Source organism: Lithobates pipiens, unplaced genomic scaffold (genome assembly GCF_037356315.1).
Source record: "Lithobates pipiens isolate NorthernLeopardFrog02 unplaced genomic scaffold, aLitPip1_a1.2 Scaffold_1, whole genome shotgun sequence".
NCBI lineage: Eukaryota > Metazoa > Chordata > Amphibia > Anura > Ranidae > Lithobates > Lithobates pipiens.
In genome coordinates this window covers 47,199,162-47,215,400 of record NW_027507685.1, presented here as the reverse complement: position 1 = coordinate 47,215,400, position 16,239 = coordinate 47,199,162, and the positions used below count along the sequence as shown (strand labels likewise).

Here is a 16,239-nt window from a genome sequence, read left to right as displayed (position 1 = left end):
TCATAAGGATGCCATCTGGGGGAAAGGACAGTATTTTTTTTACGCTTCACAATCTAGCCTGATTCATGTCATCCATTTTCAGCAGCACCTATATTTGTGAGCAACTATTTTTCAAGGATAAAGCACACGAAGGGCAATATTGGAACCAAAATATCTAATGAGTATGTTGAGAATTCATTGTGAATTGCTACTACATCTAGTGAACCAAACATTGATGCATTACTTTATCAAAACAAGCGTCAAATATCACATTCGTTTTATATTGCCCTCTTTTACAACAATAATAAAATAAAAAAAAAAACATATAGCCCTAAATGCAATGAAATACACCACACGCATTGCTGTATCCAAATTTTAATTGGAATTTGACCCACATGTTCAGATTTGACCAAGATGACCCCACCATTGAGCTTGACCCCCAAATTGATATATTATAAAAAATAAAACTAAAAAAAAAAAAACTAAAAAAAAAAATAAAAGTTTAAATTTGCATAAAATAGACACATTTTTAATATATATATTATATATATATATATATATACACACACACACACACACACACACACACACACACACACACACACAAAAATACCATATACAGCTAAAAAAAAAAAAAAAATCCAATATATATATATATATATATATATATATATATATATACACACACACACACACACATCAATAATTATCAAAAATATAAAAATTTGGAAAAAAAATAAGTTTATTATAAAAAAAAAATTAACATTTAAATTCGCATAAAATATACTTTTTTTTTTTTCAAAAAAATAAAGGAAAAACAAAAATAATACATCTGTACTTCTATAGATAGAGATATCTCTATCATCGCTATCTCTCTCCTGATTATCACCAACAGACATTCCTCTTCCTCATGTTGGTGTCCATGCGTGTCAGACTGGGTCATACTTTTTCTAGTAGAAGGTAAAATGTGCAATGGACATGCGTGTGAAATAAAAAAATGTTGGGGTAGGAATGCAGCTGTACGGACACGTTGGAAAAATATCCTACTGACATTCGCTGCGCAATCAATGGATGGGTCCAAATAGCGATGAACTCTGACTCTGGACCTCGCACGCAATTTTCTATGTTGTGCTAGCCTCATCAAGAGCAACGTCAGGAGCATTTCCTCACATGTGCTCATTGTGGGATCCATTCCAAAAAAAAAAAAAGAAAAAAACACAACACAGAAATAGAGGCAAATACAAGTATACAGATGCTCTCTCTGCTGCTGCTACTCACACTAGTCAAAATGGCTGAAATAGTTAAATAACAATGTTTTTTGAGCTTGGGGAGGGTCTTAATAAACGCTTCTACACGCAAACGCGGTAAAATGTGGCTAAACGGCTGCATGCAAATGCGGCAAAACGGGCATTTCTAAATGTCAGTTTCAAGTGCCAGTTTAAACTATGTAGTCCATGATCTGAATGCATACAATGGTAATACAGTAATATAAATATACAATATATTTTCATAATAATAAATCAGAAAATCTAGAGTATAGACAAAAATCAATGGACATACATGGATGCAGTTCAAATCAGAAATACATAAATTACTAATCAAAATCATAAAATCACATGAATGAGTACAAACTCTATAGGACAAAAATTGATATTATCAAGGATTAAAATAAGCTTCATTGGGCATCCTTAGTTTGAGAACCCGACGCGTTTCTTGCCAGTCATCAGGGGTGGGATGCATGTTTTTACTAAAAAAGAAAATTAAAATATGTGGAACCTCAGCTCCCTCCCTAGCTCCCTTTATGTATCTTTATGTATCTCAAGGGGATGGTGGGGTTCGATCTTCAGTGCATCTGCGTCATGCACAAATGGGCCCCTCGAGCGGCGTCAACAGACGCTGCAAGGTGGGAGTCTGTGCGTTTTGTTTTTCTCTCTTTCCACCTGATGCTGCAGCCAAGATGGGCAGGCACCCACTGAGGTATGGATTATCCTCAGCTGTGAGTGGTCCCTCATCTTCTCACAGCTGCAAAAGACGTCATGCATGATGCTGGCAGGGACCCGCCCAGGGCCTGGGGTATATGAGCAGGGACAGACGGTTCACTCCTCCACTAGGAAGGGATCACTCCTTAACTCTACATATGGGTAATAGTTTTATTCATTTTTTTTTTTCTTCTCCTCTATGCACATACATTGTTTCATTCAGAGCACTGCACAACATTTTTTCACACAATTTGAATGGATGATTTGTATTTCCTTATCATCCATTCCCACTTATTTTACACACATTTAGGCTCCATGCACACTGAAGCTCAAAGCTTTTTCTGGACGCCAGATTGCTGGCAGAAAATGCTTTTTAACAGCGTTTTGTATTAGTGTTTGCATTTATGGGAGTTTTCAATAAAAATACACAGAGGACACTCCAAAAGTCCCACAATGCATTGAAAAAATAGAATGATGAACACTAATTAACACGCGATTATAAGCGTTTATTTATTTATTTATTTTTGTGGTGAAAAACGGCACTTCGAACGTGAATTTCTGGCATTCAGAAAAAAAAAAGCCCATAAACTCCACTGCTCATTAAAGCTAAAAAATGTCCATGTGTGCATGGACAGATAGGCTAACAGAGTAGAGAGTTTATGGGCTTTAAAAAAAAAAAAAAAAAAAAACGCCCAACTCCAATTAACTGCAGTTTATGAGCTCCAGTGTGCATGGAGCCTTAGCTTTCTCCTATTTCCCAATCATTTTTGCATATCATTCACACACATTTTTCAGTAATTAGCTATATCCATTTAACACGTTCAATCCAACACTCAGTGTTTTACTTTTGTGTTTTCGGTGACACATCACACTTCTCTTTTTTCTATTTCACAGATTTGGGTAATACATATACATTCAGTACCTAGTGGAATAGTGTTGAGGGTGCCTGCTTCGGTTCCCCCTGGCCTGCCCCCTGATATTTTGGGGGGGGGGGGGGGGGGGGAAATGGTCAGAACCCTACCTCAACCCCGGATGAGACGGTTAGATCCCAGCTCTAACAGTTCCCATTGCTGGAAGTTCAGCCCAATTTTTGGGCTATATTGCAAGTCATTTTATCAATTAAGTGGATCAATTTGATAATCTCTCTATTTAACGGAGGTTCCACATATATTAATATTTGTCATATTTATTTGCTTTTTTAGTAAAAACATGCATCCCACCCCTGATGACTGGCAAGAAGCCAAGAACGCGTCGGGTTCTCAAACTAAGGATGCCCAATTAAGCTTATTTTAATCTTTAATAATATCAATTTTTGTCCTATAGAGTTTGTACTCATTCATGTGATTTTATGATTGGTAATTTATATATTTCTGATATGAACTGCATCCATGTAATATCCATTGATTTGTCTATACTCCAGATTTTCTGATTATTATTATGAAAATATATTAAATTGTATATTTATATTACTGTATTACCATTCTATGCATTCAGATCATGGACTACCCCTAAGGGTTATTGATTTAAAGTAAATCTAAATCATGTCATCTACCTCACATGTAGTATTTTTTTTTTCAATTGACATGCTTCATTTAAAGTCCCACTTGCCCCCCCCCCCCCCTTTTTTTATACAATTTACCCGGGATGGAAGCAATGCTATTGCTACTTGATACTGCGGCAGGTCGCTTCTTTAAATCAATTTTTTTTTTTTTTATTGTTTCCCCCCATCATTGATTTGTCTTTTCAGGTAAAAATTATTGGGTTCCTTTAAAAACACGTCTAAACACTGGTACCGCGTTTAGCGTCTGAAACGTGGAAATAAAAATGGCAATAAATGAAACTGTGTACATGGTCAGAAATGATCACATTGAATGGGTTCAGGGGCAGTTAAAAAAAAAAAAAAAAAAAAAAAAGCATCCAACTGCCTCTAAACTTACGTTTAGCAGAGTCCCATGTACATGAGGCCTAAATTTTGCAAACTACATTGTTCACTTCAAACAGGAACCATAATATGTATACACTTCAGGCAAAATATTTCCATTATAACAATGCAGAAGAGTGGTGTGCAGAATGTTTTTTGTCCTAGTTGTACAGAACTTATAAAAGCTGAACCCTGATTGGCTGCTATGGGTTACTGCACATTTCTAGCTTTTTTGCATCCTACTAAGCAGGCAGCATTGTATTTGTTAATGGTCACACAGCAGGAATGCACAAGTTACCACGTTGATTAGCTAGCCAGATTAGCGTTAGCTGTAGTCATGATAAAGAAATAAATTAAAAAGGTAATGAAATCATTACCAACCTGTGGTAACACATTGTGAATGACACCTCAAAGCAACTTCCCAATGCACCAGACTCGCAGCAACATGTGGTAATGCACTACCACGCATTGAGATTTGCTGCGGAAAATGGTGTGTGCACAATTTTTGGTCAGTTGTGGTGTACTCTGCAGCCTATCTTAATAAATAAGCTGCCTCACAATATATGTTAAATTCCCATTCCTTTAACCCACTGCAACAGAACCAAATGATGAGAATGAGTCCTTAGGGCCATTCACCTACATGCAACGTGCATTTGTGCTTACATCGACACGTTTCATTGCATTACCCACTTATTTCTAATGGGCCTTCAACACACATCCAGGGACCAAAAACGAATCTGCCAAATCTTTTGCAGCACACTGTAAAGCAAAAGAATTCCTTATGATGTGCAATGCACCGAGAGTTGGGTACATCTGTTTACTCTATCCATGCATATTGGGATGCTATTGAAAAGGAATGGCAACACACATACAGCATCAATGTTGATACATTGTAAAAAGCACTTGTATATGTAGGGGTGAGGCCACCTTTCAGCTGGAAAAACATACCTTTGCATTTTACACTCAAATCAAAGGGAAATCGCATACAAATGCACATTAACATTGTAATGCAGGTTGCAAGGCATGTCGACATTCATTGCAGTACACGTTGACAAGCGTTTTGATTGATTATTTTTTTTCTGATTTTAAAAAGGGAAAAAATAAATAAAAAATACTGTATGCACTAAAATAAACGTGTGTTCGCTTAGCTGATCATAACAACTCGGACAAAGGTAAGAAAAAAAATCTTGATTTTGAGTACTGCAACACTCAGGTCCTTTCTGATCTAGCAGTGGGTGACAAGGATTGCACCTTAATGATGGTCAGGAGTGTTCATTATCATACAGGGACATTTTTCTTTGTTCTTGAAAATCTACCTAAGCAGGACCCAATCCTCCTCTCTACTATGGAGAATAAGGATCAGAGCTACTAAGCATCTGTACTACTGTTAGCAACAGGTGACCCACACCTGGCTCTCGGGCCACTTGCCTGACCAATGGACAGTTACTGGATTTCTCTGCTTTTCATTTTTTTAGCTGCCCACATGACTAATTCATGCAAATACACAGACAAAAATATTAAAAGTGCTTTGGTTTGTTCAGCTAATAATTACGGTAGTGAAGAAAATGTCTAGAATAGGTTATGCTCCAGACAGTAGACAAAGGAGAGCCCTTTCTTCAATGCTGACCGACTTAAGCCATGCATACGTGAATCAAAATTCAGCCGGTTCAGCGGGGAGTGGCTGGATTTCAATCCATGTATGGGCATGAAGGTTTACCAATTGACTTCTGTACAACAACCCTATTGGATTTTCCAGCTCAATCAGCACTGCAGGCTATAGCCAACAACACTGATCAGTGCATTTTGATGGCATCAAAACTCTCCCAGCACACAATAGCTCAGTGGGGAGGATTCCCCCATCGACACTAAAGCCTAGTACTCACCGGTAGAATCGCAGCTCAATAGAACCGGACTGGAATCGGTTCGGCTGGCTTCTGTCGAAGGGGCATGACTGAAAAAGGTCTGCCAATCAACTCCGATAAGGGCTCACAGCCAATGACTGGAATGTTCTGGTGGGGGGGGGGGGGGGGGGGGGCAGCATCTACCCAGTCAGAACACAATAGAACAGCAGGGGAGATCACTGTATTAACATTGGATAGTTCATACAGCGGCTCCTCATGAGATGTCAGGGTTTTTTTGTTTTTTCTTTTGTTCAGCCCTGCTGGGTTGAATGAAAAAAGAAAAAAAACTACTAGTGTGTACTAGAATTAAAGTGATTGAAAATTCTCGTTATTTTTTCCTATAAAAATAACAAACATGTTATACTTACCTAATCTGTTGCAGTGCATTTGCACAGAGCAGCTTGGAATCCTCCACTTCTCGGGTCCCTCGTCTGTGATCTTGGCCCCTTCCTCCTGTTCAGTGCCCCCCATAGTAAGCAGGTTGCTATGAGGGCATCCGAGCCACGTCACAGCTCCCTGTGTCCATTCCGACATAGAGCCCCAACCTGGCCCTGCCCCCTCTCTTCCCTGGTTGGCCAACGGTGCCGCTGCTGTGTCTCGGCCAATCAGGGGAGAGAGGGGAGAGAGGGAGAGAGAATCTCAGATGGCTGAGACACTCGTGGACACTGCTCAACAGAGAGGAACCTCAGGTGAGTATTAGAGGGCTGCTGCACACAGAAGGCTTTTTATCTTAATGCATTAAGAAAAAACAAAACAAAAAAAATAAATAAATAAAAAACACCTTCTGCCTTTACAACTACTTTAAAGCAGGATTTCACTGTGGAAAAAAAAATTAAAAGCCAGCAGCTACAAATACTGCAGCTGCTGACTTTTAATAAATGGACACTCACCTGTCCCGGGGTCCAGCGATGCCGAGGCTGATCGATCGCTCGGCTCTCGGCTGTTGCCACCACCATTCTAGGTGAGGGAATCAGGTTCCCTACTGCGCATGCGCGAGTCGCGCAGCGCAATAGGAATTATCTGCGCTGTCTCTGGCACACGTGTGTGTCCCAGCAGACAGCGTGCAGGGACAGGAAGAGGCAATAGACTCCCGTGGGAGTCTATGCCCGGAAGTGGGTGTAAATACCTGTCTTTGACAGGTATCTGCACCCCCCTCCCCCTGAAAGGTGCCAATTGTGACACCGGAGGGGGGGGGGGTTCTGATCAGAGTAAGTTCCACTTTAGGGTGGAACCCCGCTTTAAGTGTATGGCTGGGGGAATAATGACAGTTTTTTTTTTTTTCGTTCAACCCACAGCTTAACAAAAAATAAAAATCTTGCTCATCTATGGCCTGAGTGACAAAGCCCCCCCACCCCGATACAGGAGGGAAAATTCCAGTTGAGGCTAATACAAATACTATTTATATATTTTACACACATATATTCAACCCACTTAAATCACATCCTAGGAACCCAAAAGGAGGAGTTTTTTTTTTATTTTTATTTTTTTAATAGTGTACACAACTATCTATAATATACATTCACTAAGGGAGATGCTAATATGACTTGAAAGTAGCCAACGTGGCCTTTGTGACACATTCCTGGCGGGGTGGACAAAGTCAAAAGTCTTGCATCAAGTTCATTAAACCCCTCTGACATTTTTATTGTCAGGCTACACGCACACGGGTGTATTAAAATAATCCCATTTACTCTGGATCTTTCTGACAGTACTTGGCAGAAAAATCCAGCGTAAATAAATGCTTTGGTCTGGTGCATATTAACACACATTCAGGTGTATGAAGTGTATACACGTAATTTCATTCTAGTGGCTACAATATTTATTTGCTGTGGTCCCTAGGCTGAAATTACACATTTAAATAAGTAACAATTATGCTTCTCTCTGAATACAGGGTTATGTTTTTTTTTCCCTTATGCCCCAAAATGCTGCTTTACAATATGAACCTAAACGCTATAATAAACATGGAGACATTGGCTAATGCAGGAGTTGCGTTAAAGTGGTAATAAAGACGGGAGCCCTGTGAGCAGTGACAGCATGCCACTGGAGGCTTTGTTTTCAGGCAAGTCTTCCATAATTTGCTAGTATGTGATGTATACTAGCACATTAATATGCAGGGAGAAGTTTTTGTTTTTTTTGTGCTTTAATGAAAGCATTAAAAAATGCTTCTAAAAACGGTGTTTGTTTTCATTCTGTGTGCATGAGACAAACTTTTCTGCAACACTTTTAGGCTCTTTGCACACAGGACTGTCTAGCTGCTATGGCACAGCCCCGCCATCCCTGCCACTCAGAATTTTAGTGCGTCAGAAGGTGCAGCTTCCAGCTGCGCTACATGCAGACTGTCAAAGTCTATAGCAGGCTATTGCTGGATGGGTCTCAGTGCTGTACCGAGTGGTACTCGTGTTAAGGACCCTATGCTTTCAGGGAAGAATACCCGTAATGCAGGTCTTCTGGCTTGGACTGGTGGGCTGCACTCTTCCCTCCCAGGTGCACCAAGAGCCCTTTCTGACCATTATGTTTTTTTTCAGCAAATTCCTAAAGCAATACCGCCATATTAGTAATAAGGAAATTCTATTTAAAGGTTTATTAAACCTAAAAAATGTAATTTATTGCAGCCTATCAATCATTAGACTGGGTGGCTACATGGTGATCTGGCCAGTAACACGCCTCATTGTATTAGAGTGCCCTCACTGAAGGGGGGGGGGGGGGGGGTAGATATACTAGAACAATTACACTAATAATTTTAAACCAGCTCCAGGTTTACATAAATAGAAGCTGATCACTGTGAGCACCCCTGTCAGTGGTAAATTATTTGTCTTAACACTCATGATTGCTACATCTGCAGGCCAGCTTGTTCTATTGAAAAGAAACAGTTATTGGCTAGATCACCAGGTGAATATAAAGAAAAGAAAGCCAGAAGAAGAAAACGAATGCAGCCACTAAAATTTAAGAATTAGTGAGCTGCAATACTGATTTAAGTAAGACTTCTTCCATGCTGATATAAACTGTGTCACACGTGCACAATTTCTATCGAGTATCTACAACACAATATGAGAGTGAGAGAGTGAGAGAGTGAGAGTGATCATTTTACGGAGTATCCAATGTTTGGTGGGGCACAGCCCACCACGGGCTTGACCAAATAAATATTTGTACCGCTTACCTTGGCTTCTTTTATATCCACTGAATGTCTCTCAATTGGTGAATATATGTAGTTCCCTTGAATAAATGTATCCATCTTATCATGTGCATAGATTTTCTTTTGTATAATATTATACAAAAAGTTTGAAATGTCATTTTTTTGTATACCATAAACAGTTGAAAACATTTAAGTATGATTTTTTTTTTTTTTGCATAATAAATACAAGCACTTTGAAACGTGCAATGCTGGAGAATACCACGTAAGAAGTAAAATCTAGGTTGTAAGGGCCTTGATCTATGGAGGAAGGTGCTGCCCTCACCGTTTGTTAAAGCGATATTAAACCAAAAATGTAATACAGTAGCAATCATTAGATGTGGCGCCTGCATTAGTTCTCTTTTTGGAAGATTTTTCCTCTGCTATCTGTCCAGTAACACACCTCCTGTACTAGTGTCCGCACTCTGCATGAAGGAGCACAGAGGGAACCTTTGGACAGCAGCACTGTCACTCTGGGGGGTGGGGGATAGAATTAGATGCACTGGCAGATTTAGATACATTAAACAAATTGTAGAAAAACTCTAGGCGGCGCTTAAGCAGTTACAGCAGACAATTGCCCCCCCCCCTCCCCCCCAAATTGGTATGAAGGTTTTACAGAAATATAAGCTGATCATTGTAAGCACCCAGTTACTAGTCAATGGTTTGTATACATCTGCTGGAATTGTTCTTTTGGCAAAAAAATAAATAAAATAAAAATAAAAAGATTATATATTTTTTTTCTAATAATAAAATTGAGATTATATATTTTTTATGGCGAGATGAAATATAATAAAATGTTTGTTTTTGGGTTTAATACCGTTTTAGGCTTGTCCACACATTACAGCACATACAGTATGTATTGTGTGTATACACTCTATATACACATTCTCATATCGGACAGGTATAGACACCATTCTACAACAGTAAGTGCGGGTCCCAGATGGTGATATAGACATTCAATCACACCCATTTATTCAGACTGTGGCACTACAAATACCAACATGCCCACACAAGCAGTACAGAAGGACTGAGGTGATGAGCACTTACCTGACACAGGTGACTCCGGCACCCACCTGACACCGGGCTGCAATGTATGGAATGTGGCTCGGACTTCCTTGCAGTTGAGGGGTGCCCTCGCTACTACCAGTGCCACCCATACCATGAGCACAGCTCCGCACACCTCCCAGGCTGCCATGTGTTCAGTGTCGGTGCCCGCTCAGATCTCTATGACGGGTCAATGCATGCCACAGCACCTGGCTGTGATAACAGGTGCAGGAGAGCGCCTAAACTGCAGGGGTCCTGCCAGCCTGGGAGTCTTGTTCTATGGGGTTTGCCAGGCTGCAGAGCGCACACACAGTCCGGAGCACAGTACAGCTTTTCATAGTCCGGGAGGTGAAATGAGCTCGGCTCTTGGGATGCTCCGCTTTTGGTGTTCAGCAGAGCAATGTTATTACTGTACGGATCAGGCGCCACCTACTGGTTATTATCCATTACTACACCGAGGCTTTTATCATTAGCAGTAACACCTGTGTGTGATGGGAGAAGTTATCCTGTGTCTGTAGCTCATCATCCTTCCTTGTCTTTATTTTCAGCCACTTGGCTGTCATTTATAATGCCAACGGACCCCTTTAAAAATAGCTATCACTTTGTTTAATAACCCGGAATGGTTTTACCCAGTTCATGACCAGGCCATTTTTGCGATACGGCACTGCGTTACTTTAACTGACAATTGCGCGGGCGTGCGACGATGTACCCAAAAAAAATTGATACAAAGAGAACCCGCTCCAGATGTCTGTTTCCTGATGATCTCTCCTCTCTCCAGGCGTGGGTGCTGCTCAATATGCAATCATATGCAGGAACTGAACAAAGAGGTCCGGATGGCCGCACTCCGATGAAAAACGGTTTCTTTATTGTTATAATAAATCCTTTCTGTATGGATTTATTAAAACAATCAAGAAATAGTTTTTCATTGGAGATCGGCCATCCGGACCTCTTTGTTCAGTTTTTGCAAATACAATTGATGTGTTTTTCCCCCCACACATAGAGATTTTGTTTGGTGGTGTTTGATCAGCTCTGGGGGGGGGGGGGATTCTTTTTTGCCCTATAAACAAAAAAAGACAGACAATTTTAAATAAAAAAACAAAAAAAAAATTACTTCCTGCTATAAAACATACCCAATAAAAAAATGTAGAAAATCTAATTTCTTAATCCATTTAGGCCAAAATTCATTCTGCTACATATTTTTGGTAAAAAAAAATCCCAATAAGCGTATGCTGATTGGCAAAAGTTATACCGTCTATAAACTATGGGATATATTTATGGAATTTTTATTTTTTACTTGTAATGACAGCGATCAGTGACTTATAGCGGGGATCCAATATTGCGGTGGACACCTAACTGACACTTTTGATGCTTTTTTTTGGGAAACAGTGACTAAAAATATGCACTGCCGCTGTACTAAGGACACTGGCTGGGAAGGGGTTAACATGGGCGATCAAAGGGTTAAATGTTTGACCAACATTTGTTACTGTGTACTGTGTGTGCTGTTTTTACTAAGCAATGTGCTGTTTTTTACTTCCTGCTTTGCATGTTTGTTTACCTACACAGGGCTCTTCAGTAATGTCTGGAGCTGATTCTTGGGTGCTGCCACTCCCGCCACCCCAGCTGTGCTGTGATTGGCTACAGCACCGACCAATCAGCAGCTGACAGTTGCTGATTGGTCGGTGCTGCAACCAATCACAGCACAGCTGGGGTGGTGGGAGTGCGTCTCTACCCCCAGTATGCAGATCCTGTACCAGGTATGTGATCCGGTGCAGAGCGGCCACCCTGCCACAGTATATCTACAGTGGGGGGTCCACAAGTGGTTAAATAAGAAGCCTTATTAATATGGTATCATATGTGAGCTTTGGGAGCTGAGCTTACTGCATTTAAATACTGTCAGATCCTACGCACAGAAATGTGTATGATAACATAGCAATTCTAGTAAACTATAAAAATAAATACCTACTAGGGGGTTTGTTCTCAGCACATTTGTTTATAGAAGATCTGAACCCTAGGAAGCCTCACTTTTTTGTGTGTTTTTTTTTTCATTTTTTATTCATTTGATTGGGTTGCTCTTCGCTCCAAATTTACGCCAAAGTAGCTTCTGTATCCTTTTTTGGAGCCGACTTTGATGTGTTTTTGCACAGCACCATTTTGCCTGTTTTTTGAGTGACAAAACATCCTTTTTTGCATGCTTGGATGCTACTACAAATGAATTGTAACCAAATGCACGTTGCAAAAATGCGGGCACAATTGCAATATTCAGCTTGAGATTCCGATACACTAAGGTGTGAATGGGGTTAGGCTGCACTCACAATTGCAGCCTAACCCCGTGTATTTTTTGGTGTTTTTTTTGCACGACATGTAGCGCAACCCATTCATTTGAATGAGCTGCCCTACACTCCAAAAATACCCCAAGTAGCCCCTGTACTCTTTTTTTCAAGCTGACTTCATTGAATAGCATGTTTTTGGTAGTTTTTAGGGCATTTTGTCCCGCAACAAAATTCCCATTTCTTTAGTGCGCTTGGAACAATGAATGGCACCCAAATGAGTGTTGCACATTTTGGAGCATTTTTAGTTCATGGAATGGTACACACCATTAACACCCATCATACCATAAGAACATACCTAAAATATAAAATAAGCACACAACAAGAATTGTGGAAAAGTTTAGGCAGCGCCTGCTACAGCGTCTTAAAGAGCTACGACGGCTTGCACAGGGGAGCCAACCTGCAGCAGTATAACTGCGGCAGCTGGTCAGGAAGGGGTTAAAATTCTGCTCATAGGCATAATGCCTGATACAAACACCAAAAAGCCCAAGGACAATTGAATCACATAAACAGTTTACTAGTTTTTGATGTCTTTTTTGTAGTAGTCTAAAGCCCCGTACACGCGATCGGATTTTTCCACAACAAATGTTGGATGTGAGCTTGTTTGCGGAAAGTCCGACCGTGTGTATGCTCCATCAAACATTTGTTGTCGGACTTTCCGCCAACAAATGTTGGCTAGCAGGTTCTCGAATTTTCCACCACAAATGTTTGTTGTCGGACTGTTCGATCGTGTGTACACAAGTTCCACGTATGCTCGGAATCAAGTACGAGCCGGAAGCGATCAGTCTTGGAAAACCAGCATTCATAATGGAGATATCATGTACGTCTTGTACGTCACTATATAATTGTTGGCCATTTGGGTGACCGTGTGTATTCAAGACAAGTTGGAGCCAACATCCTTCAAACAAAAATTCACGGTTTTGTTGTCAGAAAGTATGATCGCGTGTACGGGGCATTAAACTCCATCCTGGTGAACTCTATACCAACACCAGGAAATACATGTGGAGCAAGGCAGAACTGTGATACAGCAGCCAAAGAGACATGATATGTTGCATTAACCATCAAACTTTAAGACCAGGGGATCACTTTCCCCATGCTCACTGGACTTTGGCTTTGAGAACAAACTTCCTACCAGGTAACAGTGTTTTACCAAGCAGATTTCTGCAGCACTGTAGCAGAAATGCATTGTGATTTACTAAAAGAAAGAGAAAGAGCCCACTACTGAATTGAGAGGAGGAGGAGCATTGGAGGATGTAGATCTTTGTGGCTGAGCCTCAGAGGAGATCATGTAGCTACACCAGAATCCTTCAAATGCTTCACTATTGAATCTTCATGCTACTTATCAAGAAAATACATTTGAGACAAAACAAAAAGAGAATGACCAAGGACTTACAAGCTCTTGACCAAAAGCATAGAATAAACAAAAAAGATTTAATGTCAGATTTGACTAAAAGGGCATCCGACCAAATGATCTAATCACACAAGCAGCTTGATATACTGTAGATTTAGGTATATCAGTGGCAATAGGCTATCAAAATATAGATTAATAAAGACCAAGAATCCTTAGGAACTCACAAATGATTAAACTCATTTGATTATTCAGGAATCACAGCTAGAGGTGATAACCTAAATAAAAAAAAAATGGAGACGGGATCCTCACTTTCAATTTCCCAATTTCTTTTGAAAATTTTAAAACACTATCATGTTCAGTGACAAAAGACAAATCCACAAAAGGCAAATCCACTTTGCACTACAAGTGCAAACTACAAGTGCAAAGTGCACTTGAAATTGCACTGAAAGTGCACTTGGAAGTGCAGTCACTGTAGATCCGAGGGGGACATGCAAGGAAAATAAAAAACAGCATTTTAGCTTGCACATGATTGGATGATAAAATCAGCAGAGCATCATTTCAGATCTACCCCTCAGATTTACAGCGACTGCACTTCCAAGTGCACTTTCAGTGCAGTTTCAAGTGCACTTGTAGTGCAAAGTGGATTTGCCTTTCGTAAATAACCCACATTGTGTACCTTATGTGTACTGCTCTTTAACTTTTCCTAATAAAACAAAGTGGGGAAAAATATAGGCAAAAACACAATATCGGGCAACTCATTCACAGATTTAAAACTTACAAGCACTAAACAGCCTAATTCTTGTGAAGGAAGTCAATAAAACCCTCCGAAAAGCCAATGATGATAAGCTGACTGATCAGCCTGTTAGGCACACATGTAACCACACAATCTCCCCTAACAACCCTGACATGCTGCATACTGCACAGGAGCACTAGCCATCTTAGCACAGTACTGTACCTGCAATAACTGCAGCAAATGAAAACACAATGAAGACATTTCACAGGTCAGAAGTGTGATAAGTGAAATATAAATGAAAGTATTAGAGAGATGAAAGTGAACAGGAAGGGATGGCTAATGGCTAATGCCGCGTACACAAGAGAGGACTTTCTGGCAGAAAAGGAACGATTCCGTCGGACATTCTGCTTCTGTGTGGGCTTCATCAAACTTTTTTTTTCCAAAATTCTGATGAACCTAGAAAGAGAACATGTTTCAAATCTTTCTGCCGAAACTAGTTCCTATCGAGAAAACCGCTCATCTGTATGCTGTTCCGAAGGACCAAAAATGACGCAAGGGCAGCTATTGGCTACTGGCCATTGAACTTCCTTTTTCTAGTCCCGTCGTACGTCACCGCCTTCTAAACGATCGGGCTTTGGTGTGATACACGATCACACCAAGGCAAGTCCGTTTCGGCATAACTCCGTTGAAAAATCCTTTGGAGTTCAGTCCGACGAGAAGTCTGCTCGTGTGTACACGTCATAAGACCCCTTTCACACTAAGACATTTTACAGGCATTTTAGTGCTAAAAATAGGGCCTAAAAATGTGCCTGCAAAACACTTCCCATGCCTCTCAATGGAACCTTTCACACTGAGGCATTGTACTGGCTGGGTGCTGACTAGTGATGGACGAACGTTTCGCCCGGCGGTCGTTTCGCGGCGAATTTCCGACATTCGCGGTCCGCACGTTCGAACGCCTTTTTCCGTCGTTCGCCGCGGCGGACTTACGTGTTTAATGTATACAAGAACTTTAACCTTTGGTGACACGTTTATCATGTGATACAGGACAGCCAATTGAGACATGACAGCACATGGACACTTGGACATTCCCCCTAACCTATAAATACACCCGATCCGGTGGCCATTTTACATTCTTTCTTCTGTTACGATAGGGACAGGTTCCTGTGTGGAGTAGGGAGAGATAAACCACTAGCTATTTGGTACACAAAAGTTCTTTTCAGGACTGGTATAGGTGTTAGGTGTTGATAGGTTTGCTGTGCTGCTGATTCTTGCAGCAGCCTGAGTGTCTTTTGTTAGTTTAGAGAAAGGGAAAGGACGGTGTATGCTACAGGGACAGCCAGATTAGTCTTTCATCATCATCATCATCATCATCATCATTAGCTGTTACTATCAAGGTCCACAAAAGAGCTGTTCCAGTAACCACTAATCGTTCTCTTTTTTTGCCAATTTGTATAGGGACAGGAAGGAAGCAGTGTTGTCAGGCAGTGAGGGTAATTTTAAAGACTTGCTGTTATTATTAGTTCCACAAAGGTTCTTTTCAGGACTGGTATCAGTGGTACAGTAATAGGCTTGTACATGTATAATATTCTTTCTTCCAAATATAGAAAGGATATTATACTTGACTGCTGCCCTTCTGCTGCAGTCTGCTAAACATTCACAACTCACTTGTTCCACAAAAGTTCTTATAAGGACTGGTAACTTGGTATAGGGTGCTACGGTACATAGGCTTGAGTGCGGTACAGTCTGCTGTTCTGTAAGGACCGCTATCGGTCCACAATAGATAGGGTTGACGTGCACCACTGCTGACCGCTGCCCTATACTGCAGCAGTCCTTCAGCG

At 40.6% G+C, this 16,239-nt stretch overlaps 1 protein-coding gene across 1 annotated transcript in view; it reads right to left on the bottom strand.

Annotated features, from left to right (window-relative positions):
* The window catches only part of GPC3 (glypican 3), a 1,007,260-nt gene extending 996,900 nt beyond the window's left edge, over nt 1–10,360 (bottom strand). The window contains exon 1 of the mRNA XM_077493112.1: nt 9,994–10,360. Within this exon, the coding sequence (XP_077349238.1) occupies nt 9,994–10,141 (148 nt within the window). The 5' untranslated portion in view covers nt 10,142–10,360. The remainder of the gene's footprint in view (nt 1–9,993) is intronic.
* Nucleotides 10,361–16,239: the final 5,879 nt, after the last annotated feature.